At 24.5% G+C, this 18506-nt stretch overlaps 7 protein-coding genes across 7 annotated transcripts; 2 read left to right on the top strand and 5 right to left on the bottom strand.

Annotated features, from left to right (window-relative positions):
• Window positions 1-309: 309 nt before the first annotated feature.
• Window positions 310-1224, bottom strand: PCHAS_0411200 (26S proteasome regulatory subunit RPN12, putative; the record flags this gene model as incomplete). Its single annotated transcript, XM_740680.1, has 1 exon — window positions 310-1224. One exon carries the CDS (start codon window positions 1222-1224, stop codon window positions 310-312), a length of 915 nt encoding a protein of 304 aa, XP_745773.1.
• A 988-nt stretch (window positions 1225-2212) lies between these two features.
• On the top strand, window positions 2213-5212 carry PCHAS_0411100 (tetratricopeptide repeat protein, putative; the record flags this gene model as incomplete). The annotated part of the gene is made up of 1 exon (XM_016800000.1): window positions 2213-5212. One exon carries the CDS (start codon window positions 2213-2215, stop codon window positions 5210-5212), a length of 3000 nt encoding a protein of 999 aa, XP_016653299.1.
• Window positions 5213-5319: 107 nt separating this feature from the next.
• Window positions 5320-7416, bottom strand: PCHAS_0411000 (E3 ubiquitin-protein ligase, putative; the record flags this gene model as incomplete). Its single annotated transcript, XM_016799999.1, has 1 exon — window positions 5320-7416. One exon carries the CDS (start codon window positions 7414-7416, stop codon window positions 5320-5322), a length of 2097 nt encoding a protein of 698 aa, XP_016653298.1.
• Window positions 7417-8381: 965 nt separating this feature from the next.
• Window positions 8382-9231, bottom strand: PCHAS_0410900 (conserved protein, unknown function; the record flags this gene model as incomplete). Its single annotated transcript, XM_016799997.1, has 4 exons — window positions 8382-8509; window positions 8617-8753; window positions 8898-9039; window positions 9228-9231. 4 exons carry the CDS (start codon window positions 9229-9231, stop codon window positions 8382-8384), a joined length of 411 nt encoding a protein of 136 aa, XP_016653297.1.
• A 656-nt stretch (window positions 9232-9887) lies between these two features.
• Window positions 9888-11855, top strand: PCHAS_0410800 (heptatricopeptide repeat-containing protein, putative; the record flags this gene model as incomplete). The annotated part of the gene is made up of 1 exon (XM_737782.2): window positions 9888-11855. The coding sequence occupies one exon, from the start codon at window positions 9888-9890 to the stop codon at window positions 11853-11855; it is 1968 nt and encodes a 655-aa protein (XP_742875.2).
• Window positions 11856-12514: 659 nt separating this feature from the next.
• Window positions 12515-14500, bottom strand: PCHAS_0410700 (ATP synthase F0 subunit d-like protein, putative; the record flags this gene model as incomplete). The annotated part of the gene is made up of 3 exons (XM_016799996.1): window positions 12515-13988; window positions 14106-14324; window positions 14475-14500. 3 exons carry the CDS (start codon window positions 14498-14500, stop codon window positions 12515-12517), a joined length of 1719 nt encoding a protein of 572 aa, XP_016653296.1.
• A 967-nt stretch (window positions 14501-15467) lies between these two features.
• Window positions 15468-18391, bottom strand: PCHAS_0410600 (plasmepsin VI, putative; the record flags this gene model as incomplete). The annotated part of the gene is made up of 15 exons (XM_016799995.1): window positions 15468-15553; window positions 15654-15713; window positions 15794-15812; window positions 15910-16083; window positions 16236-16339; window positions 16442-16527; window positions 16643-16695; window positions 16794-16852; window positions 16950-17012; window positions 17113-17150; window positions 17261-17300; window positions 17403-17421; window positions 17516-17547; window positions 17726-17793; window positions 17964-18391. 15 exons carry the CDS (start codon window positions 18389-18391, stop codon window positions 15468-15470), a joined length of 1329 nt encoding a protein of 442 aa, XP_016653295.1.
• Window positions 18392-18506: the final 115 nt, after the last annotated feature.

Genomic DNA, 18506 nt, shown 5'->3' with positions numbered 1-18506 from the left:
ATAAAATTTTATGTTATCTCTCTTTAATTTTATTTATTTCCACACACCTTGTTATGATTAAATGTGTTTTACAACTAGTTGTCGTTTACTAAAATTTTTAAGGTCGATATTAGTTATAAAAGTTTTTAGTAACCATTTTGTCAATGACAAGATGGGCAACAAGATATGGCACAATCATGAATGTACAATGAACGAAAAAGAAAAACATTTAATAAGTGTAAGACGGAAATGTGTATCGTCTAGATCCATTTAAATCGCACTATTGCACATGCATATATGCAAAATCAGGTATACATGAAAAATATAATTTTAAACGATTTTTTCTAATTCGGTAGCATAACCAATGATATTATTCATAATTTCTATAGAGGGAAGTTCCTGAGCATGCTCAATTTGATTTTTAAAATATATTTTATTATCTTTTATTTCCCATATAAGATTATCTTCACCTTGTGCAGTTTTTATTTCATTATATTCTGTAATAAATTGATAAAGCTCATTTTCATCTTTCAATTTTAGTAATTCACATGTATATAATAAACTAATCGAATTTGAAGAAGAGAAAATACAATCAGCTAATTTATATTTTATAGTGTCATATAATCGATCCATAAATATGGAATATAAATATAATGGTATATCATCTTTCTTTGTTAATATATAATGAAAATATCCATCCATAATATGTTGTTCTAACTCTAATACATATTTTATATATGGATCATTCTGATCTTCTATCGATATAATTTCCAAGGTCATATGAAAATCACCAATCGAATTTGAAGATAATAAATGTAGTAGGTATACTCCTAAAATGGCATTTTGCTTAGCACTTTTTTGTAATACATTTTTAAAATCAAAGTAATAAATAAATAATTGAGCCATATATATAGTAAAAGATTTTATATCATTATCCATTACTGATATTATCACTCCCTTTTCTAATATTTCTCTTGCCAAATATAATTCATTTACATTTTTCTTACATATAGGAAGTAATGGATCAGCAGATGGTAAATGTATTAATACTTGTTTTAACTTTTTTAATAATTCTTTATATTTTATTATATCTCCTCCTTTAGGTTTACTTATATCTTCTGTAAATTTAAGCAAAGCCATTATATCATCATTCGTTTTTTTATTCAATTCTTTTTCACTAACATCATGATAATTACATATAAGCTCTTTCAAGAGCTTTATACTTTCTGCTAGTTCATTTGCCATTTTTCTGAAAATTTGTAAATCTTTTTTATTTGGATATTTTATACTTAAATTTTTTTTTTTTTTTTTTTAGCTTGATTTATTTTGTTATTTATATGGGGATATGTGTGTTATTTAGTTTGTGAAGTTAAACTGGGTCCCCTCAAATGTTTTCTTTTTTTGATAACGCTTATTTTTTCGATTATTTCAAATTGTTTTCAAAATTTTTTCAAATTTTTTTCAAATTATTCTTCCGGCCATTTTCAAATTATGTTTACTCTACATGGAGGTCCGATGGCAAACTGGGCGAGCGGCCGTGCACTCACCACTCGAAAATTCCCAGTGCTTACCTAATTTTTTTAACACGTTGAAAAATGAAAAATATATAATTTTATGTAAAATTTATAATGTGCAAAAATGAAATAAATAATATTTTATTAAAGTAAGGACACAATAAAATAGGGGGAAATATTTTTCCTCCAATTTTTTGCAAATACCGTTTTTTTTTAAATATATGCCCTATATGTGTAAATCGAAAAATGAAAAATAAAAACATCCTAAATATTTTTGTGTCCTTTTTATATGTACCAGTATAAAAAGGGAAAGACGAATAAAAAAAAAAAAAAAACTATTCTCTATACATTTTATGTAATACTATGGCAAAAAAAAATTATATTATATTGTGTATATGCATAGCATGGAAAATGCTTTCATATTTATGTCCTACGATTGGAAAATAAAATATTTCTACCTTTGTCCTTTATCATGCTTTATTATTTTTTTCTTTACAAAATAGATCTCATTTTGAATGATATGTAATGTACTAGACTAGTGTTAAAAGTAGTTTATTTTTTTCGGCATTTTATATATATAAAGAATATAGGCAGACAAAAGGGTATCACCATTTTCTCTATATAATTAAACATAAGCATATGTATAAAAAAAGGAAGACTAAACCTTTACAATTGGAAAATAAAATTTTGTATATGATTGCATCCCTAACTTGGCCAAAATGAAGGGCAGCCAAATAAATTACTGCGTTCCTAAGGATGACGATATAAACAACTTCTTAGACCGAGTTGATAATGTTACGTTAAAAATAAAAAATCTATTGGAAGGGAAAATAAGTATAGAAGAAATTGAAGAAGAAGAAAAAAGAATAAGTCTTGAAAAACGAGCTAAAGAAATAAAGGAAGAAGAACAAAAAGAAAAAGAAAAAGAAAAATTTCTAATGGGTAATAGAGGAGGTGGCGATAAAGACAATTATTTATATTTTTGTAAATCATGCTTAGTCGAATTTAATTATAAATTAGATTTTTGTAAAAGATGCAACAATGCAGTCATAAGTAAAGACGAAAGAAAAAAAGAATTATTTGATAAAGTTGAAAATTATAAAATTTTAAAAAATAAACGAAATGAAAGACGAGAAATATGGAATAAATATTTAGCTTCATCACAAAATAATAATAAAATTACAAGTTATGAAAAATGGGCTTATTATGAACCAAGTAGTGATACATTTGATGAAGATGAAAAGACATTATGTTTACCTAAACAAGATCCAAATTTTCAAATTTTAGAAAAAAAAATTGATGATGATATTCAAAAAAGAAAAGAAAAAAAACAAATTGCAGATCGTATAAAATTAAATGGAAATAAATATTTTAAAGAAAAAAAATATATACAAGCTATTGAATGTTATAATAATGTAATTGATATATGTAAAGATTATTTAGAGGCTTATAATAATTTAGCTTTATGTTATATTAAAACATATAGATATGAACAAGCCATTGAAAATTGTAATCAAATTATTGACTACTACAATTTGTTTAGCTCAAATTTTTCTATAAGCAAAGATATACTCTTTAAAGCATATTTTAGAAAAGGTTTTTCATTTTACAAACTTTTATTATTCGATAAAGCATTAAATAATTTTAATTTGGCAATGTCATTTAATAATTATGATACTGAACTATTGGAATTAACAAACAAATGCAAACTTATCGTCCTTGATCAAACAAAATATACATCATCTAATTCGGATGTTGGATGTGTGACCAGTTCTGAGAATATCGAGGATATATTTATAAGACTCGAAAATGTAGACATAATCAAAAATGAAGAAGCATTTTTAACCGAATTAAAGAATATTAAAAAAGTTGTAAAAAAAAATGAACTCGAAAGGTTAAAGTTTTGCTCATACTTATATAAAAAAAAAACTGATGAAAAAATTTCAGCGGATAAGACAAAACATATTTCTAGAGGGGTCACCTTTTTAGTATTTCTTATTCAGAAAATAAAAGAAATAATGATTTACATAAATCGGCAAATTGGGATAGACATTTTGTCAACAAATGTGGGAGTGGGGGATGAGAAAGGACCTACCATCACAAATCCGAAAAAAAACTACGTGTCTAAAAATTTAATAAAATGTAGTAACACAATAATTGACATAATCATGATTGTGCTAAATAAAAATTATTATTATTCCGATTTTTGTATTGAATGTGTAAAACCTATTTTAATTTTTTATTTTATAAGAACGAAATTTGATAAGTTAAAATGTGCATATTTTTTACATTCTATTTCACAAAATGCTAATGCAAGGAAACATTTTGATGAAGATATTTTTCAAAATTACGACATCGCATTAGAGAATTTTTTTATTCTTATAAATAATTATATACAAAAGGAGTTGGAAACATATGATGAAGGACGAAAAAAAAAATATGAACATATCAGAAATAAAATAATTGAGTCGGACCAAATATCTAAATTTGACATTAACAAGCAATATATTATTAGTTCTCAAAATTGTAAAGACTTTAAAAAAAATCAAGAAAAAGATAAAATTGAAAAAAAAATAATAGACATGTGTAAAGAAAAATATGAAATTGTCAACTTATTTGGTATTCTATCTAATTTGGCACTTAGTCCTAATATATTAAATATGATGGAAAAAAAGTTTATAAAATATTTATTAAATATTATTATTTATATTATCGAGCTATTTTATTATGCTGAAAAAAATGTTAATACATATTATTTATCCTTTTTTATAAATACATTAAAAAATAAACAAATTCAATTACTTTTTGTTAACACTATTTTGGATGATATATTTTATTTTATTTCAAATTTACAAAATATAGATATCCTTAAAAGTGTGTTAACTATTGTATTAAATTTAACGGCTGGCTGGAATGAAGAACTAGCTATTTCTACAGCTAGCCAAAATAAAAAAAATAAAAAAAAAAAAATTAGCCAAAATTGCTTTAAAAAAATTATTACCTTAATTAATTCAAATGATAAAGATATTAGAGATACAGCTTTTTTACTTTTATCTCGTTTTTATTTATATTCATATTTTAGACACATTTCAATAGAAGGGATTTCCATTACCAATGAAAAAAATACATTACAAAATGGGAACCCTCAATTAAAAGACAAACTGTTAAGGGAAAACGAAATGGCGATAAAACTGGATGATCATACATTTTCTATTTTTATAAATAGAATATATTCCTTATTTAAAAATAAAATATATTTAGAAAAGGCTTGTATAAATTTTGTAAGCAATTTATCGAAATACACGAATTTTATAAATATATGTTTATTAACAAAAAATAAAAATAACAATGAAATATATAATTATTTTTATAATATTTTAGAATATATTAATTATATATATTCCGAAAATTGGAAAAATAACGAATGTAATATGGAAAAAGACATATCCATTGTTTTTAACAGTACTCTTATTTTTTTTATACAACTGTTAAAAAATTTTTTTATCACAAATATATCCAATAAATATGAAGATATAATCAAAATTATAAAAAAAAATATTCCATATATAGTTACTAAAATGGGTAGTGTAGAAAAAAAGATAAATAAAAATATCTCGATTTTTCTTTCTTACTGTTTTTTAACCCCCGAATTAAAGTCCGAGGTTATGCATGTGTATGGCAACGACACGAATCAAATTCATCGCGCCCTGATTGGGTAGGGAGAGGCTGGGAAAGGTCTGTTCACAGTCGCCTCTGCTCAATTTATAAATCGAATAAAAAATTTCAAATCACCAAGGGTGTGTCAGTAGAAGTACTTCGTATTGGGTTAAGGAAAGTTGGGGAGCGGGCCACGGCAAGTTGGACACTCCATCTTAATGTTCATCCATTGTTGTAAACATTTTTCGTGAAAAATATGATAGCAAGGAGTGACACAATATTTTGTATTATTTAATATAATGTTATACATACATATAACACATTCTGGTATTCCTGCTTCAAAATTGGGATCCAGATTTTGATAATAATTATGGACATGTGGAAGTAAACTTGTATTAAAGAAATATCTAGGACCATATATTCTTTGAGCATACATAAATAGTAGCTGTAATGATATAAAAAAAATAATAAGAAAACTAAAAGTCGAATTTGATAAATCACCAACATTTGAAAATATATCTAGCTGAAAAATATTATATGGATATAAAAAAATATATACTGGCAAAAATATTCTACATATAGATAATAAAAAAACAAAATTTAAACTGATTGATTTGTGTTGACCTTTCCATATATCTAAACATATTTGTGGTACCCAACAAAGATATATAAGTAATATTAAATATGGAAAATATGGAAATATATAATAAAAAATTGCAATTAATAGTAATACAAAACTATAATAATATTTATATAAAATACTTAATTGTCTTTGCATATATTCCCAATTATTATTTGCTGAATGATGACTATTATTTGCTTTCCAAATAATTAAAATATATCGAATTTCCATAAATGTATATAATAAAAATTTTAATATAATCATTGCCATATAAGAAGTTAATAATAATTTTGAAAATAAAACTTGATATAAAAGAAGTAATGATTCAAATATTTCAATATACGAATTTAAGCAAATTGATATTATAGATACTTTTGAAGTATTTCTCATATTCTCACTAGTTTTTATTTGCTTATAAAATAATCCAAGTTCAATTAATGATTTTATATTAAACATTAAAACAAAATTTGTAACTTTTCTTGAAAAATAGGAATTATCTTCATCATATCCTTCAAGACTTATTTCGATATTACAATCACTTGATGATAGTACTCCATGATAATTTGCCTCATCATTTTTGATATCCCCTTCACCAGAAGACGGACCTAAATGAGAGGCCCCATCATTGTCACTACCACTGTCACCATCACTATCACCATCACTATCCACATACGACGAAATAGCCTCCATACGTTTTTTATAGTACTGCTTATACTTTTCGTTAATGTTATTATTAAAATATGTTTGTTCATCTATTATATATTTTTTTAGGGAATAGAAATAGGATTCTTCTATTTCTCGAGCAGATGTTAGTTGATTTATTTTTGTGTTTTGTTTTATATTTGCAGTATAATTACATATACAATTAGTTTCAGATTCATTTTTACAAAATGTAGATATATTATATCCACTTCCATTAAATATATAATTTTTATTTCCATTTACATTTACACCTATCATTCCAATATATTCGAATTTTTTTTCATTTTCTTTATTTCGTTTTTCATGAATTAAATTATAGTTTGCTCCCCCTTTGTCAGTCCAACTGTTTTTCGCGCTTCCCTGCGTTTGCACGTTTTTCGCGCCTCCATTCGTTTGCTCTTTTTTCACGCCTGCCTTAGCTTGGTCGCTTTCCACTTCTCCAACATTAACATTGGTTGGGTAAAAGTGAAGAAACAAAAAGGATTTAGTAACATTTTGCAGGGCCAATTTTAAAGTAACTATTTTGCCCTCGAAAATTTGATCGTCTTCTTTTATACTTTTTATATTCATATAATCGTCTTCGACATTTTGGAGTGAATTATATTTTCTTTTTATTTTGTAAACTCCTTTAAAATCGAAACTTTGTATTATAGCATTATCTAAAAAATTATTAATTACTTCATCGGTACTTAAATTATTTGAAATATTTCTACTTTCAAAATTTCCATTTTCAAAATGCCCACTAGTGTCATTATTATTATTATTACTTGGTACAGTATTATCAACAGCTGTAACCATAATAATAAATAATGCCATAAAAAATATGAACATACATAAAACATTACAAAATTCTGAATCTTGATTTGTTTCATTACTATATAAAAAAACATCATTGGGGTCTTCTTCCTCTTCCCCTTCCCTTCTCTCTACATCATTATTCATTTTTTATTACTTGAAGTTTTTCATAAGTATCATAAGGTTAATATAGTTTTGTACTTTGAAAATTGTTTCCCTTTCGTTTTTTGATATACCTTTCTCAATTTCGCCTACCCATACTAACCATATATGAAAATATGGAATTGTGAAAATATAAAAATAGTATACGCACACATAAATGTATATTATGTGCTATTATTACTCAGTCGTTCTTACACACATATGCATTTTTACAAATTAAACTGGATATTTTTCATATTTGGAAATTTATTTTTTTTTAATTATTTATTTCATAGGTATATATCTGCTAGTACTAATTAATTATGCCTTTTCCTGAAACATATTTTAGTCCCTTTTTTGAGGAATATTATTTTTATTCTATGGCCTTATTTATATTTTTCTTTTACTATTATTTTTTTTTTTTTTTTTTTTTTTTGCGCGCTTTGTTCTGCGCATTCCATTCGTTGCGGTATATACAATTTTTATGTTACATTTATTTTATCACTTTGTATTTTTCCTTAACTATATTTTTACAGTTTTTTTGTTATATATTCAATAAAAATAATATAATATAAATATTCACAAAATTATTTCCTATTTTTCATTCCATATATTGTTCAATTTAAAAGAGAACTATAAAAAAATATATTTTTTTTTTTTTTTTTTTAAAAAATTTAGCTATAAAAATTATTATAGAAATATATAATTGTATAGGCATACATATTTTGAAAAATTATTTTCCTTAATTTATGAGGTTGACAAATTTGAACTAATTGGCTATCATAAGTAGGTATATTTATTCTTATATAACTATTTTTATAAAATTATGTTTTATTTTTTTTTTAAAATTCGATAAAAAATAAAATAATAGTAAGTCTTATAAGAGTTGTGTTTAAAACGGAAGTGATAAATGGAGTAAAAAAATGAAATAAAAAAAATAAAAACAAAGCAATAGCTAGTTGTTAAAAACATTATAACCTTCTAAGCAGACTTTTCTGCTTTTCTCTCCTTAAAGGGACACCTAAAACTTTTTCCAACTTTTTTAATTCGATATCTGATGGTGTTATTTTACCTTTCTCAACGGCATATATGTATCCCCCTAAAAATGCATATACAAATATGTGTGTGCAAAATATATTTTTCAATTCTTAATAAGCTTAAACAGTTTCAATATAAATGCATGTGTAAATATAATCATTTTTTTACCTTCATCTTGGGAATTTTTTAAAATCTGCTGAGGATTTTGATCGGTTTTCGGTTTTCCTGTGTAGTAAAAATTTGTTCCCCAAAAGTTTCGTCGCAGACATTTGCTTAGTGTTGCAGCGCGTAACGATTTTGAATTTCTTAAAAAAAAAAAAAAAAAAAAATCAGCCAAGCATGCATATAATACTTCAGACATTTCAACGTATATAATGCATGCTTATCTTTTTTCCATATTAGTAGCAAATATATATATACATTTTTAATTTTTTCCTTTTTTGGTATACCTTGCAAATTCAATGAATCGTCCTATATGCTGAAAATTAGAAAATTTAACTCCCTTGTTTAGTCTTACTTGTAACCTACTTCCTATTCTTAAGTGATAGTGGCCCCACCACAGTCTTGTACTTCGATTGTAAAATGATTTACCTTAAAGAAAGAAAAATAATTATCAATATATAGTTGTATTTTTCCATTTATACATATGATGAATATAAAACGACGGAAATGTAGAGCGCCGGGAATGCAACTCTCAAAATGGTAATATTATAAATTTATTATTTTTTTTTATTCCCATTTTAGCTATATATAAATATAATATTTTTCTAATTTATTACCCATTTTTACAAGCCCCAAATTTGGGATTACACACAAAAAAATTATTTTTTTTTTATCACAAAAGTATAAAGTAAAAAATAGGTATCTTTAAAATTGATGAGAAAAACGGGTTGGTATATGATAATGCTCGTAAAAAAAAAAAATAAAAAAATAAACAAATAAACAAATAAACAAAATAAATGTATAAGTAAAAGGAATAAATTAAAAAAGCATAATTTGTTATGCATAATCGTCCCCACAGCCCCTTAAAAAGCAACAAATATACACATGTGAAAATATATAATATCAAATGTAGCGACTGACTAGCTATTTGCTTTGTCCAAAGAATATAAATAATTTATAAAATTTATTTTTTATTTTAGTGAGGAAAATATTATATTCATTATATAATCTACATATGCATGCTCTATGTATATGGATTTATTTTTGTCACCCATTTTTCATTTCTCTTTCTTTTTTCTACTTTCATTTTTGGTGGTATTCATCACTTAAGGATAAATTTTCAGATTTCTATGTGACCATGGAGAAGCATTTGATAAAATAAGGATACCGTTTTTTTTTTTTTAAAATCTTTTATATGTACCTATTGATATTTCTTATGAAATATTTTTTTGAAAATTGGCAACATTTCAATTTTAGTTGATATATAAAATAAAAAAATGTTAAAGCATATATATTTAAGACTAATAAACGCACAAAAATCGATAAAAAAAATAAATATAAATAATAAGCTTGACTCAAGTTGGGAACATTCAGAATGGAAAAATTTGAAACACAATAAATTTAAGGATAACTTATATGAACAAATTTATAAAGAAAAAACCAATCCTATTATTGAAAGTAATATTAATAATTGTCATCAAATTGAAAATGAAAATATCGTTTTAGAGAGACGTGATAAAATATATGAAGATCCTAATTTACACCCATTTGTAAGTCTATCTAATAATAGAAATAATAAAATAGAAAATATTCTAAATATGCAAAATGTGAAAAACACACAAAATAATAATAAGGAAAAGTGTGAAGAAGAACTTTTACTAACTGAATTGGATCAAAATGAGAATTTAAATAAAAGACATTGTACAGATACGAACGAACTAGATCTCATTTTAAATTATTCAAGTATGCAAGTTATAAAAAGCTTAAATGTAAAACATGATTATATAAATTGTAAAGAATATTTTATGTCACTCTCTTTAATATGCAACCAGCTAGCTATATATAATTATAGGAATCCCAACTTTTGGAATATTTTAAGCATAAAGTTAATAGATATATTAAAAATAAAAAATATATATAAAACTTTTTGTATAAGATGGCTAGCTTTAATTTTAAATTCTTTTGGTAGAGTCCATTTTTTAAACAAAGCATTTATGAAATCATCCGCAATTTATATCCAAAATTATAAAGTAGAAGATATGCACAGTTTTGATATATCACAAATAGTAAATTGTTATTCTAAATTAAACTACATTGATTATAATTTATTTAAATATTTTGAAAAAATTATTTATGAAAAAATCGATGAACTAAGTTATCAATCGATTAGTAACATATGCAATGCATACTCAAAATTAGATCCAAATGATACAAAATTATATAGCATATTAATTAATAAAATAAAAAAAAATATTAACAAATTTAATGAACAAGAGCTAGCCAATATATTAAATGCATATTCCAAATTAAATATAAAAGATTTTGATTTGTTTAATAAATCATTAGAATATATATTTCATAAATTTGATAATTTTAAACCTATTGAAATTGTTATGATTACAAATGCTTATTCAAAATGTAACATAAATAATAAGACACTAATTTCGTGTTTGCTTTCTTATATGAAAAAGCATTATAATTTATTTCAACCTCCAGAACTAGCTATAATAGCAAATGCATGTGCAAACTGGAATGTAAGAGAATATAAAATATTTGATATAATTAAAAAGGGAATTATAAAAAAAGAACACATGTTAGAAAATGGGAATGTAGCAATGTTGTTACATGCATACGGGAAATTATTAATACGGGATGAATATTTTATTTTAAATATAATTAAAAAAAAAAAACATGTAATAAGTTACTTAGACTCAAGAAATCTAACATTATTTTATGTGTCTATAATTAAATTAAACATTGATATTCCTATAGAAATATATAATAATTTAAAATTAAATATTTTTAAAAAGTTACACACATTTACAGATTTAGCATTAGTATCCATATGCTACTCTTCAATGTTTTATATGTATTTTGATATCAAACTAATAAGTTCAATTTTGTTTTTATTAAATAAAAGGAAAGCAAGTAGTAGATCATTTGCTCATCAAATTCATGTCTCATTATTTGTATTACAATCTATATATGATTTTTACAAATTTTCATTCAAATTCATTATATGCTTGAATGACCTTTTAACAAGGGCTTATCATTACATTAGTCAAAAAAATTATTATGACATTAACAAGTCAGCAATACAAAAAAGAATTTATCCATTTATTCCGAAAAAAAAAAATATTACCATTCAATCTGAGGTAGCTATTGGCCCATTTGTCGTTGATTTTTTATTGCTAAGCAAGGATTTTCATCAACATCAGATCGAAAAATGTAGATCAATTAAGTAAACACAAATTGCTAACTTTTGAAAATCATATTAAATAAGAGGAAAATAGAGAGCTAGCTAAAATTTTTTTTTTTGTCTTAATTACGGAATGTGTGCATTTTATTCCGTATCTTTTGGCTAGCTCATGGCTATTTTCCCCAAATAATCTTAACAATGTTCATAATGTTCATAATTTTTATTTGTTTTATTTTATTTTGACCTATATATTTTGTATTTTGCCTGCTTTGTTCATTTTTTTGTGTTACATTGCTAAGAAAAATAAGCAATTATTTTATCAATTTTATTATTTCTTTTAATTAATATATTTTTAATTCATTCGGCACAGCTTTACATTTTATTTAATGTGTGTGCATTTTTTTGTTTGTTTTATGTACATATAAATAACGAGCTAAAAAAGTACCACTCCCACAGTGTGGGCGTAAGTACATTCCTGCGGATGGAATAAAACTTATTTGGTTTCAAGATTTTTTAAGATCATAAAGTTGTTATATTAGGCACATATACATATGTACACTGATTTTTATTTGGCCCTTTTTACTAAAATAAACGGGCTTACATTACAGATATGCAAACAAATACAGTGCTTCAAAAAATACTCATAATAAAACAAATGAGCAACAGCATATCCTATCTTTTATGAAAAAAAAAAATATATACGAGTTACGATGAAAGAGATTTAACAAACTCTTTAATTTGTTGTTTTTCAATTTCTTGATTTTTTATGTATTCCATAATAGTAAGTGGATCATTGAGTGGTTGATTAGTTTGTTCATCAATTATTTTTATTTTTTTTTCGTCTAATAATTTTTTAATTTGACTTTCATTTAATTTTGATAAGTCAGGGGTATTGTCTTCATATGTCATAGAAATGTCATCTGGTAAAAAAGTTTGCACAAATTTATCAAAAAATTTACATTCATTTTTATATTTTTCTTCAATAATTTCAATTTCTTGAGTATAGTTATCCAAAGGAATTTCTGTTTTATTTAAAAATTCTTCCTTTAATTTTGAAACATATTCAGCATAAACTGGATACAATGAATCATCTTTATTATATCTCCTTAAAAATGAATCAGGAATATTTTCATTTGGTAGATTTAGCCAATATGAACCTCTTTCTTGTAATATTTGTGTAAATATTTGTAATAGTCTATAGTAAGTATCATTTAATTTTATATTTTTATTTTGCAAATATGAATAGAAGTTTGTCAACGCATCCAATGGTTTGTACATAATTTTTGTACCACTTTCATCACAGTCTTTGGGTAAATAAAATAAACAATTTACATTATCATTATTAAGCTTATATAATTTCCCACCTTCATATATTTTTAAAATATTATTTAATCCTTCTTTCGATTGAATTGGAATAAATGGATCACACAAAAATATATAATTAGACATTAGTCTTGATAGTACTAAATTTTGATAATCTTTAAAATGGTTTAATAATTTCAAATGATATTCTTCCCCTTTATGTTCGTAATCTGATGGTTGCAATTCTAATGGTACTTCTCTTTTAGCTGTAGATAATTGATAATTTTTTCTTCGTTTTTGTGCTATATCTAAAAATTGGAATCGTAAATCTTCTATATGAGTTTTCCATTTCCACCTGAACAGTTCAGGAAAAAATTTGTAACTTAAACCAGTTCGCAATAAAAAGTATAACAAATTTTCAAGAAAAACTCTTCTATTAATATCATAATATTCCCAAGATGGTAAATTAATCATATAATCATATAAAATAGGAGTATCACTTCTTTCATTAAATTTCGTTGTTTTTTTATGCCATTCATTTTTTTCTAAATTTTTATTTTCTTCATCTTCCGGCTCTAAACTTTTACTATTCAAATTATATGTAGCATGTTTTTCAACAAAGGCTTGCCAATATTTATCACTTTCTATCCATTCATTATTATCTAAATTATTTACCGATGGATTATGAAAACATATCCATAATGTTTTAGCACCATCTATTAAAAGCTTAGCTGATGTTTCTTCTGCTTGTTTACAATTACTTAATGCTTCTTCAAATAATTTATCTTCGTCATTTTTTTTTGTTGGCGATTCTTTTTTCTCTCCTTCTTCCATCGCTTCCAAGGCACTCATTTGATTATCGTAAAAGTTTTTCATACTGCATTTTTTCAAAAAGGAAAAAAATATTATGTACACAGTCAGAATTTATAATACATAAAATGATACACACGCATGTACAGGCAATAATTATTTGGTTCATTTTTTTTTTATATACCATAAAAGCAATTCCTTGTTGCTTATTTTTTCATTCCATTTATTCCAATCTATTTTTTTAATTTCTGAATTTTCATGACTTTGTACTAAGCTTTCTATCTCAGACATTTTAGAATTTAACTCCCTCCAATGGGACATATCACTGTCCTTTGTTATGTATGCGCTAAGATTTTGCCATTTTTTTTTAAGGGAAACCAAGGTACTGAAATTTCGGCGTTCTCTGTGGGTGTTTAAAAAGGGGAAAAAGCATAAAGAAAAACGAATAAAGCAAAGAAGGATATGTACATGCATAAATAGCTTTCTGCCGGCAAGTACACACAAAAATAACTATTTTATGTACATAATATACTTTCTATTTTTTGTAACATACCTGTTCAATATTTTAATACTTTTCATTTCTTTAAAAAAATTATAGTACTCATTAAAGTTCGCACATATGTATATGTATATTTATTTGTGTATATCTTTATTATCTGTGCGAATAAGCCTTTCACCTTGTAACTATTTATATTATATTTTTATACGATTTATAAAAAAAATATACGTTAACAGCTATTTCAAAAATGCCATAATCTTATGACACTTATTACTTTCTTAAAATAGCGAAAGAAGGAATATCATATCACAATATATTTCATTTTTCCAAAAGTACATATATATTACTACAATTATACACTTTTGAAATGTTCATAAAATTAAAATAGGAAAATAATATTCAACTTTGCTTAAAGAAAAAATGCATATAATACACATTTATTTGTTTTTTGTGTATTTTTTCTTTTGTCAAATTTGTACAAATTTTATTGATATTAATTAAAAAAAAAAATAAATAATATATCCTACATATACTCCTATTTATATGATCTTCATTCCTTCCATTAGAGCATATATATTATGAAACGGGAAAAAAAACATCCCATGTATTTCCTTTTTTTATTTAAATTATTCATTAATTATTTTCACATTATTACAATAAAAAATGAGAGTGTTATAAAAAAATTAACAGATTAAATCGTGTAAGGGTAAAAGAAAAATATAATTATCCATTTTAAGTTTTTACTTAATTTTGTATTAAAAAAGGGGAATTACAAATTATGCATATGATAGTGTGGCTACTAAATAACGGAAACAATAATCAGTCACAAAAAAATGTTACAATAAATGGAGCATAAGCACATTTATAAAGCTATATAAAATAAATAAAAAAATAGCAATACATATTAATGAGCAATAAAACACAAAAACAAATGCCAGTTGGTATTACTAAGATCCATAACAATTATTAAACTGGAAAAAGGTACACCTTTCCCATCTTTGTTTTCTCTTTTTGTATAATTGTAGTATTTTCCATATATCCATTTCTTTAAAAATCGTGATTGCTTTTAACTACTCCAACGAGCTTATGGTCATTGTCAAATATTGTGTAATACTTTCTAATGAAAACATTGCCTATTAAATATTGTAATTTTATTTTTATTGAAAAAGTTTACAATGCTCCGATTTATTAAGTGTGTCTAAAAAAAATATTTTTTTAAATTTTATGGCTTACCAAAAATGAAAATAGGGCCTCGGGGTGGTGGAATGTCAAGGGACATCAATCCAATTACGCCTAAAAAAATTAGACATAATAAAAAATCGTATAAATAATATTCTTACTAATCGCTGAATACATAGCGAAATAAATTTTACATTGAGAAGAATTATCCTCCTGAAAAAAAATGGGAATAACAAAATGTGTAATAAAAAAAAAATAGTAGAAAAAATAAGCTAGCCATGTTCAATACATTTTTTTCTATGCGCATTACTTCGCTATTTTCTTGTAAAATATAATCGTCTGGAGTAAAATCTAGTGTGACTGTTTTCCCTTCGACATTTTTTAAAACAAATGAAATAATTGGTAAACTACTTATATTAGAACAATCCTTTTCTAAATTTATGTTTTCTATTAATGGCTGCATAAGGCTCGATGGCCCAGTTAGCTAAAATCAAAAAAAAAAAAAAAACATAAATATATGCACATATGTATGCTTATTTATGAACTGTTCATAAAAATACGAAAATAAAATTCGCATTTATGCAACTGTAAACATTTTTTTAAATGGCTAGAATGTGTGCAAAAGTGTATTATTACCAAACTGGAACCGGTATCAATTGCTGCTCTGCATTTTTTATTTGAACATATTTCGAAATTTTTATCTGGAAGCAATATTCCTAATAAATTTATTTCCCAAAAGTCTTTTTAAAATAAAAAAAAAATATATGTTAAAACGTGGATAAAATTATTTTTCACTTTACGATCGCATGGATAATATGGTAGCGATGTTATTTTTTTATTACACATTGATATAACGGGAAACCATTCAATTTTTTCTCCTTCTACAGCATATTTGCTGTTAGCCCTTCCAAATGTAATTGCCCCTGGTCTAATGAGAAAAAATGCCATTAAAAATATATAAGATAAATAAAACAAAAATTTTAATAATAAAAATGTTTATAATGTTATATAGACATATGAATGGGCAAGACATATTCGTTTACTTTTCCAACTCCTTTGGCACATAAAATGAAAAAATATTTTGTTGTAGAAGATTCTAAAGAAATTAAGGGGAAAAGGGTAAACAAGTCAAAACAATCGAAATAAAATAAAGGCGTTGCTTTGTTTGTTATTTTTATTTGACTGCTTCCTTGCCTGCTCTTTGATTGTTTCGATTAAGGACTTAGAATATTTGGCTTGGAAACTATTATCCGCTTTTAAAATATTCGTAACGATTTAAAAAAATGGAAAAGTAAATATAAAAATGAATACCATAATATAGGAAGAAATAAAAAATATATTAAGACTAACGATCAGAAAATCCTAATCCAACAATTCCGTCAAACGGTAAGTCCGAGAAGGGGTGCATGGATTCTATAAAAAAATTATGTATATACGTTTTTATTTTTTTAACCTATTCATGCTATATAGTTATGTTAAATTACATATGAATATTATAGTATTTAAAATTAACCTTCGATTATTAATCCTATACATTGTTTATTAATTTTTCTAAGGCAAGACAAATAGTAGCATTTTTTGGAATACCAATTTTTATGCATAAATTTGTTTAATATATAAAAATGGGTAATCATATTAGTTATATTTTTTTAAGCTTATACAATCCTTTCATATACACATCATCGTATCCATGCTCGAGAACTTAAAAAAAAATAATATAATGAATTATGAAGATGGTGCTACTTAACTATTGCTAACAATTATTAGGTTATTACAAAATTTTTTGTGGTCTTTTTTTCTTACTGCTTTTTCCTGTTCCATACTATAGTTTGTCGTAAGGCAATAAAAATTAATTAGATATAAGCGAATCGTAAACAAATGTAGGAAATATTAATTTATTAATAGAAGGGCATTACTTGGACGTACGTATAGATGGATTCTTTTTTATCTAATAAGAAAAAATTGACAAAGACATTTAAAAATAGCTACATATAATGGCTATATTCTGAATATTCTCTTTTATGTTTAATTTTTTTAAAAAAAGTTATTATATTCACATATGTATAACCACCAAAATACATATTTTTGGTTGTGCATTTTTTTATGTTCATTGCCCATATTATTACTTTTCAAGGTGCTCATAAAAGTCCGTGATTTCTTGGCATCAAATTTATTGTGTAAAGTACATCCTCCTCTAAATGTTTAAAATCAAAAAAATCATTTAAGAAAATAAAATAGTATAAGAAAAAGGTAAGTTGGCGAATATGTAGAGTTAATAGTAATAACATATGGACAAGACACAACTATTTTTGAAATATTTTTTTTTCGCTTGTCCTTCTCTTTTGTTTTTAATCTAGGACTCACTTGACACATTTCGTTGATGGAATTGCAAAGTTACTGGATCCCGTATCAAAGACAACCTTAAAACTTTGAGGAGGATTACCAATTTCAATATCACCAATAAATTGACTATTGTGAAAATTAATTAAGTCTTCATGAACATATAATAATGAATTTGGTATTTTACTTTCTATTATTGAATGGAAATTGTTTATATTTTGAATATATCCTTTTATATCATTTTTAAATCTATTATTTAATTTTATTTCATTGAAAAGGTATTTTTTATTTTCGTCCACCAATGGAGTGCTAAAATTTTTTTTTTTGTTGTCATCATTTTTTAAAACAGTAGATATTCTTATCGATGAAACATGGAATATTGTGATTATCTCAAAAAATAATAAAAAGGATAAATATAAAAACAAATAAGACTTAATGCGAAAATTTGGCATTTTTACTCTCCTTTTTTTGGTTATATATAGACAATGTTGTTATAGCTAGCCAAATAGCTAGTTTTATTTATGCACAAATTATTTTTTTATTGAAAAAAAAAAAAAATTATAATGT

This window comes from Plasmodium chabaudi, assembly GCF_900002335.3.
Source record: "Plasmodium chabaudi chabaudi strain AS genome assembly, chromosome: 4".
Lineage (NCBI taxonomy): Eukaryota > Apicomplexa > Aconoidasida > Haemosporida > Plasmodiidae > Plasmodium > Plasmodium chabaudi.
This window is presented reverse-complemented; position numbering and strand designations above follow the sequence as displayed.